The sequence below is a fragment of the Elephas maximus genome, chromosome 2, assembly GCF_024166365.1.
Source record: "Elephas maximus indicus isolate mEleMax1 chromosome 2, mEleMax1 primary haplotype, whole genome shotgun sequence".
Taxonomy (NCBI): domain Eukaryota; kingdom Metazoa; phylum Chordata; class Mammalia; order Proboscidea; family Elephantidae; genus Elephas; species Elephas maximus.
In genome coordinates, this window is record NC_064820.1 from 151,359,938 (window position 1) to 151,381,590 (window position 21,653).

General features: G+C 44.0%; 1 protein-coding gene across 2 annotated transcripts; it reads right to left on the minus strand.

Annotated features, from left to right (window-relative positions):
* Positions 1-143: 143 nt before the first annotated feature.
* Positions 144-20,903, minus strand: GFRA3 (GDNF family receptor alpha 3). Of its 2 annotated transcripts, none has more exons than XM_049873738.1 (8): positions 20,532-20,903; positions 13,669-13,959; positions 9,149-9,241; positions 7,549-7,861; positions 4,452-4,555; positions 4,146-4,280; positions 3,671-3,759; positions 144-3,446 (listed from the first exon to the last, which is right to left on the minus strand). In XM_049873738.1, the coding sequence occupies exons 1-8, from the start codon at positions 20,611-20,613 to the stop codon at positions 3,357-3,359; spliced, it is 1,197 nt and encodes a 398-aa protein (XP_049729695.1). In that variant the 5' UTR covers positions 20,614-20,903; the 3' UTR covers positions 144-3,356. The 2 variants fall into 2 exon arrangements, with proteins under 2 accessions (XP_049729695.1, XP_049729696.1); XM_049873739.1 differs by lacking the exon at positions 20,532-20,903 and adding an exon at positions 17,012-17,065.
* Positions 20,904-21,653: the final 750 nt, after the last annotated feature.

The following is a 21,653-nucleotide window of genomic DNA, read 5'->3' on the forward strand; positions in this document are numbered from 1 at the left end:
ATTTCCAGTCCTATTGTCTAATTTAAACTTGCATGAAGATAAAAACAAGCATAAATTCCTTATGCTTACAGCATTTGAGTAGGAAGCCAAAAAATTGTCAACCAAATTAAAATGGATATACACGTTATTTGATATTGCCAATATATTTATTAAAAACAAAGCAAAACAAAAAATATAACCCTTTAAGTTAGATATTCCTACTGGCATCCACACTGTACAATTCGGGTTAGGGGGAGGGCTTACGGGGTGAAGAATGTTTCCCAAGCTTACACAAAAAGCTCCTGCTGCCGTTGAGTTGATTCTGATTCAATAGCGGCCCTACAGGGGAGGGTAAAACTGCCCCACAGGGTTTCCAAGGAATGGCTGTTGGATTCGAACTGCTGACCTTTTGGTTAGCAACTATAGCTCTTAACCTCTATGCCACCAGGATTCCTGACAGATTACACAGTTGGGTGTTATAATCACTAGGATAACTGAAGCGTGACAAACTTCGGTCCCAGTAGCCTGAGTCCTGGGTTGCCCCTTCACCAAAATGGTAGCACATGAATGGGCAAGAACAGATCTTGTCCCATTTGAAAGTACTCATGGCAAACAAAAAACAAAAACTCTTGGCTTATCCCAGAATAAATGCTTATTCATGTCTGATGAATGAATGATTAAATGAGTGAATTTGAAGATAGCTGTTTAAATGATAGTCTGCTCCACCCCAACCATGGAGAGGCCTATAATTCAATACTCTGCACTTACCGCTGCTGCCAGCAGCCCTTTCTACCTCGATACCCAAAAGCTAGTCTAATGGCATTAACCACTCTAGCCAGCCAGGATGCCATTAAAAGCTCCAGTCAAGCCACTGCATCCCCACCCAGGTCTTGGCTCTGGGCCCTGGGCTGGGAGAGTGGTCTTGTTGTTTACCAAGAATTTGGACCTTCTTCAGAGAAAAGCACAGATGACCTATTAGTCTAATTCAAGCACTTAGCAAGGAATGACTGTACCATTCACACCCCCAGCCTCAGGCTAATGGAGCCAAGGCAAATGGAGAGGCCACAACTGCTTAGAGATCTTCCTGGGAGGGGAAGAAGGGGGAAGGTCGACCCAGTGCCTGCCTCACTGGAGTTTGCAGAGAGGCAGCTTGGCTGAGCATTTCCTGGAGCAGTGCAGGCTGCAGGGATATAAAAATGTACAAAGAGAGGCTTGCCTATTCCACTCACCACTCTGACAGCTCCTCTGCACATCTTACCCCCAGTCACCTCCTAACTGCCTTAAAACTTGGCTCAAAGAAAATGGGAAGACTACCAAATATTCATCAATATCCCACCACGTCGATATAGGACTGGTTAAATAAGCTATGATACATTCATACATGTTCATGCATACAGCTGATAAAAAGAATGATGCTGCTCAAGCTCTACTCATGGATGCTGAAGGATGTCTGTGACTTACACTTTGATGTCCTGTGTGTGACACGCCCCCCCAAAAAAGTTGTCATTGAGTCAATTCCAACTCATAGTGACCCTGTAGGACAAAGAACTGACCCATAGAGTTTCTAAGGCTGTAATCTTTACAGAAGCAGTCTGCCACATCTTTCTCCTGCAGAGTGGCTCATGGGTTCAAACCTCTGACCTTTCGGGTTTCGAAGATTTTTGTTTTCTTTCTGTTGATGTATAATCCATACTGAAGGCTGTAGTCTTTGACCTTCATCAGTAAGTGCTTCAAGTCCTCTTCACTTTCAGCAAGCAAGGTTGTGTTATCTGCATATCACTGGTTATTAAAGAATCTTCCACCATTCCTGATGCCATGTTCCTTTTCATATAGTACAGCCTCTGAGATTATTTGTTCAGCGTACAGATTGAATAAGTATGGTGAAAGAATACAATCCTGATGCACACCTTTCCTGATTTTAAATCACAGGGTATCCCTTGTTCTGTTTGAATAACTGCCTGTTGGTCTATGTATAGGCTCTGCATGAGCACAATTAAGTGACTGACAAAGTCAAGTATTGTTGGAGGATTAAATGAATAAATGCATTAAAGTACTTGGCACACAGTAGGGTTCAATGAATGGGGCTTATTATTATAGTGATCGCATAGCACTTATCACATTGCATTGTACTTACTGACTGTCTTGTCTGTTTCCCTCCTCTGGTGTATGAAAGGTTTGAAAACAGGATCTGAGTCTTACCTTGGAATCCCCTGCACCTAGCACAGCACCTTGCAGAGCTGGCACTCAACAGATGTGTATTGAAAGAGTGAGTGAATTACTAGAGAAATGTCCTCAGCTCTATAAATATATTCTTCCAGCTACTTTGCAAGGGTAGGTATTTCCTTATCCCAACGGGTTTACAAATACCCTGAGATAATCGGTCTGCCATTTCCTCTGGTCCCCATTATGGTCTGCAGCAGATCAATAACAGATACAGGTACATAATAAATGCTGTGGTTGGCTGAGGGCCCCCCTTAACTGCTGTGGCAGACATTTCATAGTATCCCAGGAATGGCTCAAGCTGGGCCAGATACCAGGCCCACAGACTCACATAAACCGTTTTTTTCTGCCAATTCCATATCATGTACACACAGAGGCTGAGACCTGCTCAAAGTCACACAGCATTCAGTGGCAGGGCCGCCATGTCTCCTGATCACCCAGCCTGTGGCCTTTAGTCTGTAACACTCATAGTTCTGTATGAATTTACAATGTGAGAAAATGGGAAAAGAACAAAGTTTTAAGTGAAAATGTTTAATGATGATCCAAGAGTCTGAGGGGACTCTGGGGCAGTAGCTGGAATAAACCAAGGCTCAGGGCCTCTGATTGCTAATGTTCAAATGCTTGATAGGGCTCCTGGGCAGGGCAGTGCAGGCAGATTTCTAATTCAGAGGAAATGGGGGGTGGGAGGGCCCGGAGTCTTGCTTTAGCTCTCCTCATGATGGAAAGTGTCTTTCTAGGCTGCCTTAGAACACCCAGCCCTGCCTGCTTGGAATGTATTAAAGAGTGACTGATTTGTTATATGGTGAGGTGCTTCCTCTTTAGGTGATCCTGGTGGGCAGAAGGAAGGGATCAGGGCAAAGCTTGGCTGAATTGGTTACCACCAGAAGATATGGCTAAATGGTGGTGTCACCATGTCCTACGAAGGGGCAGCCTGAGTCATAAATGGAGGTGGGGTGGAAGGAATGGGAACCCAGCCGATCAGGATCTGGAGGTCGATAACCCCTAGCTTTTAGGAATCAACTAGATGGGTGGAGTGGGGTCAGGGTTGCCACACAATGCACTGCACTTCCTTCTTGAGGCTGTCCTTTTATCACCCCTTGTAGGTGCAGGTCAGGCTGGGTATGGTGAAGGGGAAGAAGACCCCCCGGGAAGTTGAGCTACCAGAATCTCAGGAACAGGGTCAAGATAAGTGTGCAGGAGAAAAGAGAGGGCACCCAGGGCTGTGGTCTCAGAGCAGGGTTTTTATTCTGTGGAAGAAATGGAATGCAGTTAGCCTAGGGCACCCTGCATCTCCACCCACTTTACCCCATCAGCCTCAATCAATACCTGTCCCCTCCCCTGTAGTGTCTATCAGTAGTTTATAGTATTTGTGACGAGGAGGTCACCCCCCTCCACCCCCTTGTCTGCCTTATTTGGGCTTTCTCCAGCTGGTATGGTAAAGGTATGAGTGGTGGAATAGAGGAGGCCTTACCTGGCGTTCCATCACAGAAAAGGTAGAGTCTGTCCAGTCCTGGAAGAAGAGTTGGCTGTGAAAATGCATCTTAGCTGCAATGGCCTCCACTGAGGAGAGGAGAGAAGGCAGATTGGAAGGGGGTGGTTGTTGGAGACTTCTCAGGGTCTCAAGGAAGGAAAGCGAATGCCACAGGGACCCTGTGTTGTAGGTGGGTGGGAGGTGGGAATGGGATATTGTCTACTTGTTTGTTCCTTTGGCTGAAGAGTGTCCCTGGGGCCCACACAGGTTGAACAGGCAGCCTGGGATGGGTCACTCAGAAAGTGTGAGAAGAAAGTTCAAGGCTCAGGGGATAGAAGCCTATATTGAGGAGGGGGCTGTTCTGTCTGCAGGAAACGGACGGAACCAGTCTGGAGCACATACTTCACCCTTCTCCCAACCCCCTTGGTTCAGCTGACCCAGCCATGGGAACTTGGAGCAAGTGGATTGCACTCACTGAGGCAGGGGTTACGAGAGAAGGACCTTTCCAGCCGCTCACACTCCTCCTGCAGGTTGCCACTGCCTCGGCAGGTACAGCTTAAGGCGACACTGGTGTTGATGTTGCTAACAAAGTTGGGAGTCATGGCAGTCCCTGTGGAGTGGAGAGGGAAAAGTGTTTTCAGGGCCTAAGTCAACCCTAACTTCTACTCCCATCCTCTCCTACCCATCTCAGGAGCAATCCTTCTGGGTTAGTCTCCACAGCATTCCTATCCCGCAAGGCTAGCTAAGCTGTGGGTTGCCTACACATGTCCCCCAGCCTCACCAATCAGCCCCATGTATGCTCGCAGACATCTGGACTGCTCTGTTGCACAGGTCCTTAGGACATCCACGGGATGGCAATGAGTCTGAAAATCCGCCAAGCGCGATCTGGAAGAAAGGACATTTCAAGAGTCACCCTTAAGGGTCTGGTCTGCAGCCTTCACCTTTGCCAACTTTTAGCTTGGCTTGCCCATCTTCATGCAAATCCTCCTCTTCCTTCAGAGTCAGGCCCAGGACCTCCTCCTCAGTGACACCAGCCTCTGTCAGAATTAAATGCATGTCACCCCAGCTCCCACAACACATCACTCTGAATTTGGACTCCACAATCCCTAGTTATGAGACCTAGACAACTTCTTTAACCTCAGTTTGCTCAACCGAAAAAAAAAAAAAAAGAGATGATAAAAGCACTACCTCATAGGATTTTCATGAGGACGAAATAAGATAATGTATGTACAGCATTTAGCACAGTACCTGGTACATACTGTTTAATAAATGCTAGATATTGTTAGCACTCACTCTACAGTAAGTGGTAGAACAAAGTTGCAAGCTTAGGCTGATGTGACTCATTGTAAATAACTGTCACTTGAATGGATGATAACTTCAATTTGATAAGTGTTTTGCCCTAAGAAGGCAGAGGAAAGCCAGATCAGAATTTCACATTTGCTGGAGAGAATGTATCAAACACCTCAAAACTCTTCATGTCCTTTGATCTAGTAATGGCACCAATCCTAAGTAATAATCAGAGATGTCCATAAAGATTAATGAACAAGAATATTTTGTTACAGCATTATTTATAGCAAAGAACTGAAGGTAACTTAAATATCCAACAATAGAGGAATGGCTAAATAATTGAATACATACAATGGAATACAACACAGGCATTTAAAAATTAAGTTCATAAAGTACAGTAAATAACAAAATAAGCACCACATGGCTGGATTAAGGCAGGTGAAGGCCCTAAACACTGACAATCTGTGGTGACCCCTCCTCTGCTTACTCACGCATTCGAATGGGATATTTGATTTATCTATATATACGTGTGTGTGTGTGTGTGTGTGTGTGGCAACTGTCCACAATGTAACTTCTTTCTAAATGGGACTATAATATTAGCGATTGAACGCAAGGGTGGCCTTAGGCCATTTTAGGAGAATAAGATGAACTGGATTATAACATTTTCAGTGGGCGCAGGGTATTGACATTTTCACTATACACCACATTTTCTACAAAAGGAATATTCCACATACTCCACAAAAAAAAAGAAGAATCAGTCAACTTAGATGTTTCAACAATCAATGTAAAATTCTGTTGATCTTCCAGAACAAAAATTGACTTTCGCCAATTTTGCTTTAAACGGCTTATATTTCAATCTTTATGCTGGTTTTGTAATCAATGCTGTAGCTATAAATGAGCAAATTAAAAGATGTCATAAAAGAAAATTTAATGATCAGAAGAAAACAAATATTAAATCAAATTACTATATTTTACTTTTATATAGCTCTCTCATCTCTAACATGTTATAATTAAAAACATTTCTTTGTATTCTTTGCTTTTACAAATTCAATGATTCTGTCACAATTAAGCTGCTAAGCAACATCTACTTCCGTATATAATAAGGATAATGATTCCAGTCTTTGTTGAATTATTGTTGTACACTGAGGATTTTTGAATCACTTTACGGATGAAAATGAGCACCCTGTTGTGCAGTCTGTGATCATTAAAGTTAGGAATATGTGTAAAGCAGATGTGAATTACCAAATGGATCAGAGACCTGCTATCTATCAACATAACCTGTCCTTGCCCAGTAACCACTCATCTTGGGTCCAGTCGCCTATTAGGTGAATGTAGCAAAAGTTAGACTCAACATCCCACCCCGACCTCGTTTCGTAGAAAGAAACAGAATACTCCCAACGGACTCACGGAGATAAGGAATTTCAATTACATGGGAGTGAACCACTGGAGACAGATGCCAACAAAGGTGTTGAAGTGGTAGGGGCCTCACAGCTTAAACAACCTTGTGCATGGTCGCCCTCGTGACCCTGTGTGAACTTTACTTCTGGTCGGTACATTCTCACGCACTGGAGTTTGTATCAGTTTTGCTTAGTGCCCTGACAGTTCCATTCCACTGCGGTGTCTGCTTCTCCTTGTGTCCTGTCTGCTTGGCATCTATGGGTCTTTGCTTTGGACACCTGATCCCCTGTTTTGTTGATGCCTAAGCAGATGTTTATGTGCTTATTCGGTAATCCATCCCTGAAACACTACCATTTATTGAAGAAGTTCTGGTGGGGCCGTGGTTAAAGCATTCAGCTGTTAACTGATAGGTTGGCTGTTCAAAACCATCGCTCATTCCAGGGAGAAAGGTGTGACAGTCTACCTCTGTAAAGATTTACAGCCTTGGAAATCCTATGGAGCAGTTCTACTCTGTCCTACAGGGTCAGTGTGAGTCGGAATTGACTCAATGGCAATGAGTACCGCTTACTGAGCACTTACTCTGCACCAGTAAGCTAAATACTTTACATAAATTATCTAATTTAACTCTCACCAGAATCCCATGAGGTCTGCATCATTTTTCTGTTTAGTTTTAATGAGAGTTAAACAACCTTAGATTAAGTGGTGGAATTTTAGGTTAAGTGGTGGAATCTTAAGTGGTGTGCACAAGGTCACACAGACCCAGGATTTAAACTCATGTCTCACTGCAGAGCTCCAGTCTTTACCACTACTCCATACCACCTCCACGGGAAAATGCTCATGAGATATGTAACAAACATGAATGAAGCAAGATACAAATATATTTCCAGAATGTCTAATTCTGCTTATCTGTATAGAAAAGAAAAAAACAGAAGGAAATGCCCTCAAAGGTACAGTGAGTTATCTTCAGGCGATGGAATTTTGAGTGATTTTTTTTTTTGTATGTGTATTTTTTTAAGTTTTTACATAAAGGGGGAAAAACTTCTTCTTGAGAAAATATCTAAGGTAGCCACCTGATGAAGAAGCCAGTCAGTTTCTGGGTGGAGAGAGATATCAGGCCCAACCCCCGCACAGGCAGGTGGCCCTCAAGGAGTGCACCACGCCCATTCCCACCAGGGCCCACCCGCACCCCACACCTGCAGAGCGGGTCTGAGAGGCAGGTGCGGCGCAGCTCCAGGCAGTTGGGGACAGCAGACGGCAGCGCGCAGCTGGGGGCGATGGTGTTGCGACGGCGCTCCCCGCAGCCTCGGTCTCCTTGTGAGCACGGGCAAAGCAGCAGGCCCTGAGCGCGGTGCTCCGCCGCCTTCTCGAAGAAGGTGCGCAGCTGCTCAAGGCAGATATGGCGCTGGCATCGAGGGCCTGAGCACGCCTCCCCGTAGGCCTTGCGCAGCCGGTCACACTTGTCGTTCAGAGTGCACAGCATGGCGAACTTCAGGCAGAGGTCTGAGCCTGGGAGAAAAGGGGCACCAAGTCACCAGACTGTGTCCTCCAAGCATACCTGCAGCCCAGCCTCCCTAAGAACCCGTAAGCACCCTAATTTAACTCTGAAGGCTGGGGGGGGGGCGGGGGGGGAGGGGTTGAAAAGCAGGACTGACTTGAATAAGGCCACTCCTAATCCAGGGTTTTTCCCTCTACCCACAAATTATATCTGGTATTCTTCAGACTCCTCCATCCTACTCCTCATCTTGACTAGGTTAAAAAAAAAAAAAAAATCCATATATATCTAACAGGCACTCATCTAGAATTCAAGCAGCCAGAAAACCCAAATAACCAAAATCTTTCCTTTGGTGAGATCTGGTGGTGGAAATCATAATCTAGAGGCCCTGCAACGTTCTAAAGCACCTTCTGAACGGTCCAAGGCAGATGCAACCAAGTTCTGTTTAGTCTTTGTTTTGCACCTGTCTATTCTGTTCTTTTTTTTTTTCAGCTTTAATGTCACTTGTCTGTCTTTCATTGATTCATAAAAATTCACCACACTCTGAGTCTTGGGAAATCATGGTGATAATTCCATTAACAGGATATTTCGGCAGCCAAACAATCAAGTAACTGGAATGGGATATTCACTAATTCCTGATAATTAGAGTTGGTTATGCATCTCCATTTTTTCTCTCAAAATTCTAATATATAGAACTGACTATACAACAAAACTCAAATCTTTCTCAAAAAGAGAGTGCATGAGTGTGTGTGTTCCTTCCCAACAGCCTAATCTTCCTGAAAAACATACATCATAGTCCTTGCCAGTCTGATGGCTCCCCACCCCAAGTCACCCCTGTATGGAGTCACACACTCCTGCATTATTTTCCCTGCCCAACACCTCGCCCATCCCATTACATTGGCTGAAAACAAACAATTTCCTATTCTTTAGGGACAAAAAGCTACTTTCCTGGCTGCCTTGAATAAGGGTAAATAACTCCATTTCAGTACATTTTTCTGAGACTGCTGCCCCTCCTGCCACTCCCACCACACCCTTTGTAAGGGCTCACCTTTGGGAACCAAGGAGCCCTAATGCCTTCTCTTCAAATGCCTCCCTAATAGCTGCTGCTCTTTGATGGCTCTTGTAGGACCAGACCACACCCACAGCTCAGACTCCCACCCTAACATAATAATTCTTTAGTCACCTGGCAGGGTAGGAGTTATTCCCCCACAAGTCTCCCCAGCTTATGTTCCCACCAGACACCCTTTCCTTGGGGTCCAGGCCCAGCCTCCCATTACCCAGCCTGGGCTTGCCCTCTACACCTGGTTTGAGCACGTTCAGTTTGCGGAGATCCGTTTTCCAGGGTTTGCTGGTCACTGTGTCTTCATAGGGGGAGACATCCAGCTCGTAGTCACCTAGAGACAAGGTAGAGGGAGCACCAGAATCCTGAGGACCAGGGTTGGGGTGGGAGGAGGGGCTGAGGCTACTGGGCCAGACCTCAAAGCCCTGTGGAGAAAAGGAAAAGGCACAGGTCTACTCAGCTAGCTGTAAACGGTACAGAGATTAGAAAAAGGAAGGGCCTTGAAGGTATAGGCTGGGCTTGATGAACAAAGTAGGTTTAATGATAAGAAAATAAAAGTATCATTTGTCCATCACACTATGTGCTGGGTACTATGGTATGTGGTGTGTGTGTGTATATATATATATACAGACACGTATATATATGGGTAATTGATTAACCTATCTCATTTATATATATACTTTACATAAAATAAATAAACTTACGTGTGTGTGTGTGTGTGTGTGTGTTATGGATTGAATTATGCCCCCCAAGAATATATGTTGTAAATCCTAACCCGTATGCTTGTGGTTATAATGCCATTTGGGAATGGGTTGTCTTTGCTATGTTAGTGTAAGGCGTATTTTGAGTCAATCTCTTTTGAAATACAAGAGATTAAACGATCAGTTGAAGCAGAGAAGGGTAAAGAGAGATGCCAAGCCACATGAAGACTGTACAGGAGCAGAGGCTCAAAAGAGGCAAGGGCCTTCCTCCAGAGCCAACAGAGAGAGAAACCCTTCCCTTAGACCTGGCACTGTGAATTCAGACTTCTAGCTTCCTAAAACCCACTGCTGTTGAGTCGATTCTGACTCACAGGAACCCTATAGGACAGAGTAGAACTGCCCCATAGGGTTTCCAAGACTGTAAATCTTTATGGAAGCAGACTGCTACATCCGTCTCCTGTGAAGCAGCTGGTAGGCTTAAACCACCGACCTTCTGATTAGTAGCCGAGTGCTTAACCACTGCACCGCTGGGGCTATTTACTCTCCTAAACTGTGAGAGAATAAATTTCTGTTTGTTAAAGCCACCCACATGTGGTATTTCTGTTATAGCAGCACTAGATAACTAAGACTCTGTGTGTGTAATAAAATCTCATTTAATCTTCCTGGCAGCCTTGGATAAGTAAGAAAAAAACTGAGGATGAAAGAGGTTGAGTTACTTACTCAGACTCACATAAGCTAATAAGAAGTGGAGCTGGGACTGATTCCAGAGTCACTGCCTCTAACCACTAGACATATTGCCTGCAGGTACATAATCAATAAAGGGGACCCCGTCTCTTGTTTTCTCTTGCTATTAGGGAAGGGGCAGTGGTGGACTCTGTTCCAAGCCTGACCACTTGGGTATGGAAATGCATCATATGCCAAGGAAATGGAAGTGAGACCAGGTCTTGAATTAAACCTGACCGAGAAGGGCAGAGAAAGAAGAGACAATATTTCAAAGCAAACATATCTCTCTCTCACACACCCATGGGGGTGTGAGCTCCTTAAAGTGATTTACTAGGTCTTATAAAAATCTCTGCATAGCTCATATATATGGTAGGTGCTCAATAAATGTTGGTGAATAAATCTTGCAGGGATGTCACCCAGTAAATCTTTGTAAATGCATCTTCAAAACAAAAGGAATATCAATGATGCTGGATCCTTGGGAAGAACTCCAGCCTCCCAAGGGAAAAGGGGTGGTGGTGCAAGGATCTCGGGAGAAGTCTCAGGGGGAGTTCTGAAAGAGAAGCCATTAGGATGGGAGCAGAAAGTAGGAAACAAGGAGGGTAGTAAATTGTATTATTGTTCTCAATTATTTGCTACCCACCTTACGGGAGCATTATACATCTCCACCTATTGCCGTGCAACTTTCATGGCCCCTGTGAGAGGAGTGTAATTCCCCACCCCACTGATGTCAGGCTTAGACACGTGACTTGCCTTGGCCCATGGATTGTTAGCTGAAGTGACGTAAGTCACATCTGAGCAGAAGGTTTAAGAGCCATCACATGGTTCTCGATTGCTCTTTCCCCTCTACCAGCCTGGATCCTAGAATGAAGAAGACAGGCGGAGCAGAGATGAAGCCAACTTGTGGAAGCTCGCAGCAGATGTGTAATATGAGCAAGAAATAAATTCTTGTTGTTGATAGCCAGTGATCTGGGAGTTGTTTGTTACTGCAGCATAACCTAGCAAATCCTTATTAATAAAGCAATTGATACCTAGAATGGAGTGCTGCAGTAACAAAAAAATCTAAAAGGTGTGGCACTGTTTTGGGGACTGGGCAGTGGGTGGTAAAGAAACTACTACTGGGGGCTGGAAAGATAATAGCCCATGTTATGTAGTGGCAAAGCATTTGGTAAAATTGTTGCTTGCAGTAACTTAGGAGGAAGATGATTTACCAAATGAGCTTGTGCTTTAAGGGGAAGGAGCTGAGAATCAGAACGTTACTAATACGTCTTAATTGCTATTGGCTGCATTTGGCAAGGTACTACAAAAAATATATAAGCTCAGAAAAGAACTGGCCAGTGTGCAAAGTACAGATGAAAGGGAAAAGAGAGAATCCAGAAACTCCATGGCCTGCAGCAGGATTGAGAGATGCAATAAATGGTAAGATAAAATTGAGAAATGCTTTGAGTGATAAGCTCAATTATAACTTAGCCTTAGAAATAAAAAAAAAAAAATTTTTTTATTTTATTAGGGCAAAGATCAAGTGTGTGACTATCACACATTTTTAGAGATTTCTCAATTGATTAATGGTACCAAATAAATCCTGCCATTTGGACCAAAGCACTCAGGGAAAACAAAACAAAACAAAACAAAACAAAGTTACTGGCTCTCCCACAGAAGCCTGATAAGGTCAAAGTACTTCTAATTAGATCTAGAAAGAGATTCATGTCCTGAAAAAAATTGTGAAAAAGGCTACCGGAACATGAGGTGACAGAAATCAAAGAGATAAAAAACAACTATATTTTGAGAGAGTTGTACTGTTAAACAAGCCACTAGCTTGGATAAAAAGAGACTGTAACTATTGGAGCCTTTAAATGCCCCAACATTCCTCAGGCAAGAAGCAGGCTGAGAACATTGCTCAGTCCCCAAGGAAGCTGTAGTCTCCAATGCCCTCTTCAGATGTGGCCAAAGAGAATAATGGAAAAGGAAGGACTCCCAGAGGGCTTGGGCCAAGAGTCCTAGAGAACAATGGATAGAGCAACTACTCCCATGGAGCAGAATAAGGGCTTTATTAAGGAACAACCTGTACTCCTAGGAAAGAGGGCCCTTGCAACATTTGTCTAGCGGAATTCCAGAATTGCTATGAACCATTCAGTGTCTGCTGTGTACCTCCCATTCTTCCCCATTCTAACTGGGAATGTTGTTTGTGGTTATCCTGTCCCTGTTCCATTATTGTATACTCAGTATGTGTGGAAGGTAGATGACTTGTCTTTTTAGTTCATGGGCTTCTAGATCAAGAGAAGCCACATCCAGATGTGATACAGAGACTATCATGAGCTCCTAGACTTTAAGCCTGATACCATGTTTGTCTAGAACTTTTAGGGCATCTTCCTTGGGAAGAGGGGATGGGTGTATTTTTCTTGTGGAAGGGAGGAAAGTGAATATTTTGACCAATTGGTGGACTATGGTAGATTGTATTACTGTTCCCAGTTATTCTTTGCCTTTCCTGTAAGATTATATATTCTCATTTCTATCATGTGATATGTAGTGTCTTCCTGTAGGAGGAGTATACTTCACTGCCCCAGTGATGTCAGGCTTGGCCATGTGACCTGCTTTGTCAATGGAATGTGAGCAGAAGTAGCGTATGTAACATCTGAGCAGAAGCTTTAAAAGCCATTGCGTGGTTCTGTCACTGCTGTTTCCCTGTGTGATGATAAGGGTACATCCCACATGAAGCTGCACTGTTAGCCTGAATCTCAGAATCAAGAATATACATGAAACAGCCAACACAGAACATGAGCAAGAAATAAACTTGCTTTGCAAGTCACTGTTTTGTTACTGCAGGATAGTCTTATAAAACCTAATACAAAGAAGGCCTAAGAAAAGAGTCAGAGGAGGTTCCTCTCTTTGGCTCTTTAGGTGCTTCTCTCTCTTATCTGGTTAATATGTATCCTTTCTGTTGAAGGCTGGACAAGAATGCTACCTTCCAGTCTCTCCTAGCTGTGGATTATATAATATCTGGAGCCTGTTTACGTGTTAGGATCCTTTTCCCCACCTCTTCTCCATACCTTTGTGTTCAGCAGCTCCCCAGGCTGGGCCTCGGCCTGGTTCAGTGCCAAGAGGGAACTACACGTTGCCAGGTAAGAATAGGGGACGTTAGAAAAAGAGAGCAGTGTTCCGGAGACCCAAAAGGATACCGCCAATTCCTCTTTCCACCTTTTACTGCTGTCAAATGCAGAGTTTCATCATCATCCCTATTGAAATCCACCACATAGCTCATATTCTGCAAGATTAATAAACAGCCCCCGAGAGCCACCTGCCCATTTCCCCAGCTTAATCCACTCTAGCATGGGGAGCTCACCAAGGCTGCGGGCATGGTGAACAGTCCAGTAGATGTCCAGGCAGGTAGCTTGGTTCTTCATGCGTCGGTGGCATGAGCAGCCCATCAGAGAGCTGTTCCTGAGCTGCTGTGCTGCCTCCAGGCACTCTGCAGGGACTGACGGCTGCTCAGAGGGTGATGGGGTGCTTATACTATAGATGCAGGAATACAGATGGTGCTGGTAGGCAGCATTGCACGTGGGATTGGCCTGGCATTTCTTCTTGGCTTGGATACAGCTGTTCATAAGCCGGCCCTCTGTGGGGAAGGTGTCCCCTGCAGCGGATGAGAAACCAGGTGAGGCTCACAGAAGCTCAAAGTAGCTGTCTGGGAGTAACAAGTTGCGACACAGGGTGGAGGGCTTCCCAATGAAACCTTGGGCAAGAAAGTCTTGGGGTAGCACAAAAGGCCATTTAGGAATAAGAATGAGGAGAAAGAAGCCCAGCAGGACTGGGCAGTCTGCAGCTGTCACAATCTCATCAGTACAGTTCAGGCCCAATAACAGATGGAGGATTTGAGGAAAGGCTGTTTAGCCTCCAGGAAGGAGGAGGAGGGCACTTGTTTGAAGCTGAGCCTGATGACCCTGCCAGGCTAGGGAAATGGGGTCCTGGGCAGAGCCATGCCAGGGAAAGGGATAGCATCATGAGAAGAGAGTTGAGAATGTCCAAAGGAGTGCTAAACCAGAGTCAGAAACAACTCTGAGTCCTCTGTTAAATAAAAATTATTTTAAAAAATACTTTAACATGGGAACCGGTTGGGGTTGGAGTTGAGCTATTGCTAGAAGGGAGAAGGGGTAATCTGATCCTCTCACTCAGGAATACCAGGGTTGGTTAAAATTCAGCCCTGGAAGAAACCCCTGTATCCTAAGACATAGGAAGCTCTGCCAAGGGGATCCCCATCCCCCCATTATGGGGTAACAGACACCATCCCCTCAGTTTTCAAGGCAAAAAATCTAGGAATCATTCTTAATGCTTCTCTATCCATCACACCCTATGTTCAGTCCAGCAACAAGTTGTGTCAACTCCATGATATATCTGGAATGTGTCCACTTCTCTGCACATCTATCACCGCCTCCTTAGCTCCAGCCACCAGCAACTCTTACCTGAACTATTGCCAAGCCTCCTTACTGTTCTCCCTTATTCCATCCTCCAAACCCATTCTTCCATACTATCCAACCATCTTTTTTAATAAACTTTTTTTCTTTGTAAACCAGAAGACTATTTTTTTAATGAGGCAAAATTCACACAACATAAAATTAACCATTTTAAAGTGTACAAATCAGTGTCATTTAGTACATTCTCAGTGTGGTACAACCATCACATCAATCTAGTTTCAAAACATTTTCATCACCCCAAAAGGAGACTTGGTATCCATTACAGTTGCTCCCCACCGTCCCTTCCCCCCAGCCCTGGGAACCACTAATCTTTCTGTCTCTATGGGTTTGCCTATTCTACACATTTCATATAAATAGAATAATACAATATGTGGTCTCTTGTGTCTGGCTTCTTTCTAGGTTCATCTATGTTGTAACATATATCAGTACTTCATTCTCTTTTTTACGGTTGAATAATATTCCGCTGTATGAAAATAGCACATTTTGTTTATCTACACACCAGCTGATGAACATCTGGGTTGTTTCTACCTTTTGGCAATTGTAAATTGTGCTGCTGTGAACACTGGTGTACAAGTATTGTTTGAATACATATTTTCAGTTCTTTTGGTGATATGCCTAGGAGTGGAATTACTGGGTCATATGGTAATTCTACGTTTATCTTTTTGAGAAACTACCAAACTGTTTTGGCTGCACCATTTTACATTACCACCAACAATGTATAAGGATTCCAATTTCTCCTCATCTTCGCCGACACTTACTTTCTGTTTTCTGGTTTTTTGTTTGTTTAATTATAGCTGTCCTCATGGGTGTGAAGTGGTCTCATTGGGAATTTCATTTGCATTTCCTTAATGACTAAGGATGTTGAGCATCTTTTCATCTGCTTGTTGGAGATTTATATATCTTCTTTGGTAATAAACTTTTTACTGAAGTATAACATACAGAAAAATGCACAAATCAAAAATGTACAGCTTAATGAATTTCACAAAATGAATACACCTGTGTACCCAGCACCCAGATAAAGGAACAGAACATTATGAGCACACCCAGAAGCCCTCTTCTACTCACTATGACATTTCCTAATTTCTAACACCAGAGACTAGTTTTGCCTGTTGCCTGTTTTTTAATCATGCAATGTGTACTTTCTGTTTCTTATCTTCTTTTGCTCAGTATTACATTTGTGAAATTCAATAGCTTATTTTCATTGCTGTGTATTATTGTTGTTGGGTGTTACCAAGTCTATTACGTGAGAGAGTAGAGCTGCCCCACAGGGTTTTCTTGGTTTTAATTTTTTTTTTTAAATAGTATTTTATTGTGTTTTCAGTGAAAGTTTACACAGCAAGTTAGCCTTCCAGTTGACAATTTCTACACAAATTCTTCAGTGATACTAGTTATATTTTTCAAATTGTATCAACATTCTCTTTGTTTTCTGGTTGTTCCATTTCCTGTACTCTAGTTTCCTTATTATCCCATCTTTGCTTTAGAGTACCTGTTGACCTTTTGGTCTCTTGGCTGTAATCTTTATGGAAGCAGATCACCAGGCCTTTCTCCTGCAGAGCAGCTAGGTGGGTTTGAACTGCCAACCTTTAGATTAACAGCCAGGCACTTAACCATTGTGCTACCAGGGCTCCTTCATTGCTGTATACCATTCAATTATATGAATATAACTAATTCTACTGTTGATTGGCATTATGTGGGGCTATCTTTTAAAACCGTAAGTCAGGTCATCTCATTTCTCTGCTTAAATCCCTCCAATAGTTTCCGTTGCACTTAGATTAAAATCTAATTTATGTCCCTTGTAAAGCCTGATCCCCAAATTGGGAGGAGCCTCAGAATTCAATTACTCCAACCTCCTCTTCCAGTCCAACCTCAAATTATCTAGATTATTTATTAAAATGCAGATTCCCGAGCCCCACACTAGACCTACTGCCTCAGAATCTCTAATGATAAAACCTGGGAATCTGAATTTTAGAAAATTCACTGGATATTTTCATGCTCCCTAAAGTTTGAGAGCTGATCCCATATTCAGTGTATAAACACAGGCTCAGTCTTAAAGATTTTTCTTTTTGCCTCAGGCCCCAATATGGCTCAGCATGGCATTGTTACTCTTTTTATTCACAATTTTCATATTCATTATGTGTTTTTTTCCCATTAATTTTAATTTTCTTAAATATTACTTATCTTGACTACTGAGTTTCTTGACACCCCTTCACTCACCTCACTGTAGTCCCAGCCCTACATAGAGCAATTTACTTCACTTTTCTGGACTTCAGTTTTCTTAGCTGTAAAATGAAGGAACTGAATTAAATCAGAGTTTCTCAAGAGAGAGAATTAGGAGGAGAGAGGATAGGTCCCTTTTGGGGGTAGATCAAAATTTCCAGAGGGAATGTGTAGTTCAAAAAAGTGTATTTGAGCAGCGATGCAGACAGACACATACACATCAATGTTTACTGTATCACTGTTCACAATTGCCAAAAGATGGGAATGACCTAAATGTCCATCAACAGATGAATGGATACACAAAATATGGTCTATACATACAATGGAATATCACTCAGATATAGAGAAATAAAATCCTGATACATGCTACAGTATGGATAAACCTTGAAAATGTTATGCTGAGTGAAGTAAGGCGATCACAAAAGAACAAATATTTTATCTCACTTACATGAAATATCTAGAATAGGCAAATATATAGAGAGCAAAATTTATTAGTGGTTACAAGGGGTGGGAGGGCGGAGGGAAAAGGGGAGTCATTGTTTAGGAAGCACTGAGTTTCTGTTTATGGGGATGGAAAATTTGGCAACGGATATTGCTGACGGTTGTACAATATGATTGATGTAATTGATGTCACTAAATTGTACACATGAAAAACATTAAATTGACAAATGTGTTTTATAGATATAGATAGATAGATACAATAATAAAAGCATCTTTGGCAGTTTTATATGTGGAGATAAAAAAAGCTTTTGAAATTTCAAAAAATGTTTAAAGAAGGCATGAGATTTTTATCTTTATCAAAAGGGAAATATGGCTTGAAACTGGTTGAGAATACTGAAAGTTTAAGATGTCGGTACTTTGGGTAGGTACCCAATGAGTGCTTGCTGAATGAAAAGTAGCAGGTCCATGTCCATTGTCTTAAGTGGACTAAATGTTGCACTATAACAACTTTCAAAAGAAAATTTCTCTAGTTTTTTACCTAATTGTTCACAAAGGCTGGGCAGTGGTGGATTTAGGGGCATTCCAGCTCAACAAAAGAACTTGGGAATCACTTTAAATTTCATCAGAACAGGGCAGAACTTGTGTTTCCTGGACTGTGAAATATGGGCTTGATCTAGGGCAAAGGTCACAAATTAACCCAGTGTACAGTTGTTTTTTTTTTTTTCAGTCTACACAGTATTTTCTTTCTTTCTTTTTTTTGCATTTTGCATTTTTTTGTAACTAAAAATTGTAATTAGTTGCCAACATTTAAAAATCGTATTTCACATAGAATTCTGAATTTCTAACTTCTCTTGAAAAATGGCAAGACTGGGCCCACAACCCCACAATGCAACAGCTGGAGTTGAGTAATGACTGCCTTTTTTGACAAGTGTTTTCTAGTTTGTCACAGGCCCTACCACTCTCCTGCCCCCCTCCTAATTTCCACTGCCACTGACATGTCTTTATTTCATACTGATTAGTCAGAAGCCTGGCTTCTGAATTGGTTTTCTGCTTCTTGAATCATCACAGAATGAGTAGCTGCAAATGGGGCAGAATTCAAGCTATGCTTCAGGGCACAAGACTCTCATTTGTTGCTCCCTGGTAAGGCCCACAGCACAGACACCCATTCTATAGATCGATGAACAAAGAAAAGTAACATACAAGCGGATGTAGCAAGTCAAGGCTGGAGCAAGGCTAGAAACCAGGACTCCCAACTCCTACTTAGTCCGGAATGATTTTGAATACATGATGCCACTTCCCTGTGAATTAGAGGCCTCTTTTATGCTTGGCGGAAGCCCTGGTGGCATAGTGGTTAAGTGCTATAGGGGCTAACCAAAAGGTCAGCAGTTCAAATCCACCAGGCACTCCTGGGAAACTCTATGGGGCAGTTCTACTCAGTCCTATAGGGTCACTATGAGTCAGAATCAACTCTATGGCAATGGGTTTGATTTTTTGTTTTTTATGCTTGGCAGGTCGATGGGTGGCGCTATTGTCTACTAACCAAAAGGTTGTTGGTTCAGATCCACCTAGCAGTGCTGTGGAAGAAGTGCCCAGCTATCTACTTCTGTAAGATTACGGCCATTGAAAACTATGGAACACAGTTCTACTCTGAAACACATTGGGTTGCCATGAGTCATTATCAACTAGATGGTAACAGGCTTGGGTTTTTGGTTTTTTAATGCTTCGGTGAGCCCTGAGCAGAGGTATTTTCCACTCAAATGCTAAAACCCTCTGTTTGTGCTCTTGGAGAGCAATTGGCCCTATATTGCTGCTCCTGGATGGCTGTTTTAAGGATTTTCAATGAGGCCACTTAACCACAAATCACTGCTATCAAGAATTATCATGCAAAATAGACCTCTACCCATACTGCTTCATTAAATTGGTTAAGGAGGAAGGCGTTTAATATTTACCCCAATTCTGACATGACCAGCCATACCACTAGGGTGAGTGGAATTTTCTGGGCAGTCAGTCAAATCAGATGGGTGATGTCTTTCTGTACTGATTTACTGATGGAGTCAGTCTGGACAGACCCAGTCCTTTCCCTTCCTCCTTCCAGTCTGTCTTGGAGCCAAGATTCCATCTCTGCAGTACCCATTTGTGGACTGAGGAGGCCTCCCGCCAGTGTGTGATATCTCTGCCTCAGGATTCCCTCCCCTTGGGTTCTGGACAGAAGCCTCACAATGAGATTCCAGAGAACTACCCATCCCACTCTAAAGGCTGTGGACATGTTCCCTGGGATCACAGACCCCAGGCTGACTCCTTGAGGGAATGGTATGGTTCTGATCTTATGCCTTGAACTATATATTCCACAAAACATCTACTGTGGATCTATTACAGGGCAAGGCAGGTGCTGGAGAGCTTGCAGAGGAAAGGCCATCCCCCCAGTAGCCAGTTTTCGGCTGCAGTTAAAAAAAATGATACTCTGAAGGCTGTGCTGGTGTGGTAGGTTGGTGGTGAGCAATAGTCTCAACAATACAAACAAATAATGATGTTAGCAAGTCTAGAGCAGCAATTTACAACCCTAATTTGTCACAAGTCAGTTCTAACATAAACCTCTTTTCTTCTTCTGGACCTAGTTTCCCCTTCCCAGCTTTTAAAGAGGGTAAAAGAGTTGAAGCTCATGTGGAACCAATAGTTCTGCTTCTGATCAGATTGTGCCGCCTCCAACAGATGCTGTTTTGGTAGTGGCCTGGCCGTAGGTTGTTCTCTGACGGTGGAGTCGCACCTCTAAAGAGGGAAGAGGGAAACCAGGGAGGGAGGAGATGTCTGGATGCCCAGGCCATTGCTGGCACTTAATCCCCAACAGCTCGGACACTGTATTAGGCATGGAACCCAGGCCCTTCCTGGTACCCAGCCTTCCTCCTCCAGTTCCTGAGGCCAGGGTGAACCGACTGACCGGACCGGGTGGCAGTTGCTCCAGCGGACCCGAACCCACCAGGCTGAACCCTCTCCGGACAGCCCCGCCTATATGCTCACCTCCACCTCCCGCTACTGCCTTGGCCCGTGCGGGCTCCGCGTACCCACAGACGACACTCACCTGCTCGCAGCAGCAGCAGCAGCAGCAGCAGCAGGAGCAGGACCCCGGTCTGCAGCGGCCGCGGGCTCGAGAGGCACGCCATGGCGGGGGTGCGGGCGCTGGGTGTCCGCCCCCGCGGGGCACTGTGCCTGCCCCGGCGCTGCGCTCTCTTGTTTCTCGCGCTTGAGCTGTGCGAGCCGAGCTCCCTCCGCCGGCGCCTCACGCCCCTCCTCGCGCGGAGCCGACTCTCTCCCACCAGGGTCCTGGGCGTCGCCCTCCAACTCCGAAGCGGACCGACGCACCGCGCGGCTCTTCTACTGGACGGAGAAAGCGGGCAGGGGTGGGGACGAGGGCCTGCGTCCTGGGGGCTACCCGGGCGCGGGAGGAAGAGGGTGCTCCACCCAAGTCTGCCCACCTGCCGTCTGCTGAGAACTTCGCTCAGAGGAATTCTGCCCAAGACAATGTAAAGGCTGCTACTGGAGGCTTGCCACTTCGAGAAGTCCAAATATATCTCCAAGAAAGCACTCTCACCTTCTGGACACACGCATACACACACCCAAAGCACAAGGGCAACCACCACGAATGAAATCTTCTAACACTTGCATTTGTAGTAATTTTTTTTTCTATTAGAATTTGCTCACCTATGGTCTTATTTTCCCCTCATAAGAATCTTCAAGACTAAGATTTGGTTGTCATTACCCCAGGACTCTGCAAAGATGGGTCCCAGACAGGTGAAATGATTTTGATGTAAGCAAACCTAGGGCCAGGTCCCAGGAGCTTTATCAAACTAGGCTCCAAAATTCAGGCCCTTTCGTGTCATGAGGGGGGATGGAAGGATTATCCCCCGCCCTTTAGACTAGGAAACCCTGGTGGCATAGTGTTTAAAAGCTACAGCTGCTAACCAAGAGGTCAGCAGTTCAAATCCACCAGGCACTCCTTGGAAACCTTATGGGGCAGTTCTACTCTGTCCTTTAGGGTTGTTATGAGCACTATGAGCTGGAATCAACTCGACGGCAAAGGTTTTTTGTTTTTGGTTAGACTTAAAGCAGAGATTTCTCTGGATGAAACACAAGGTCATTGAGGGAAGTGACTACTGAGACCATTTAGGAGCCCAATCATTTTCAGATGATAAAAGAGTTTCAG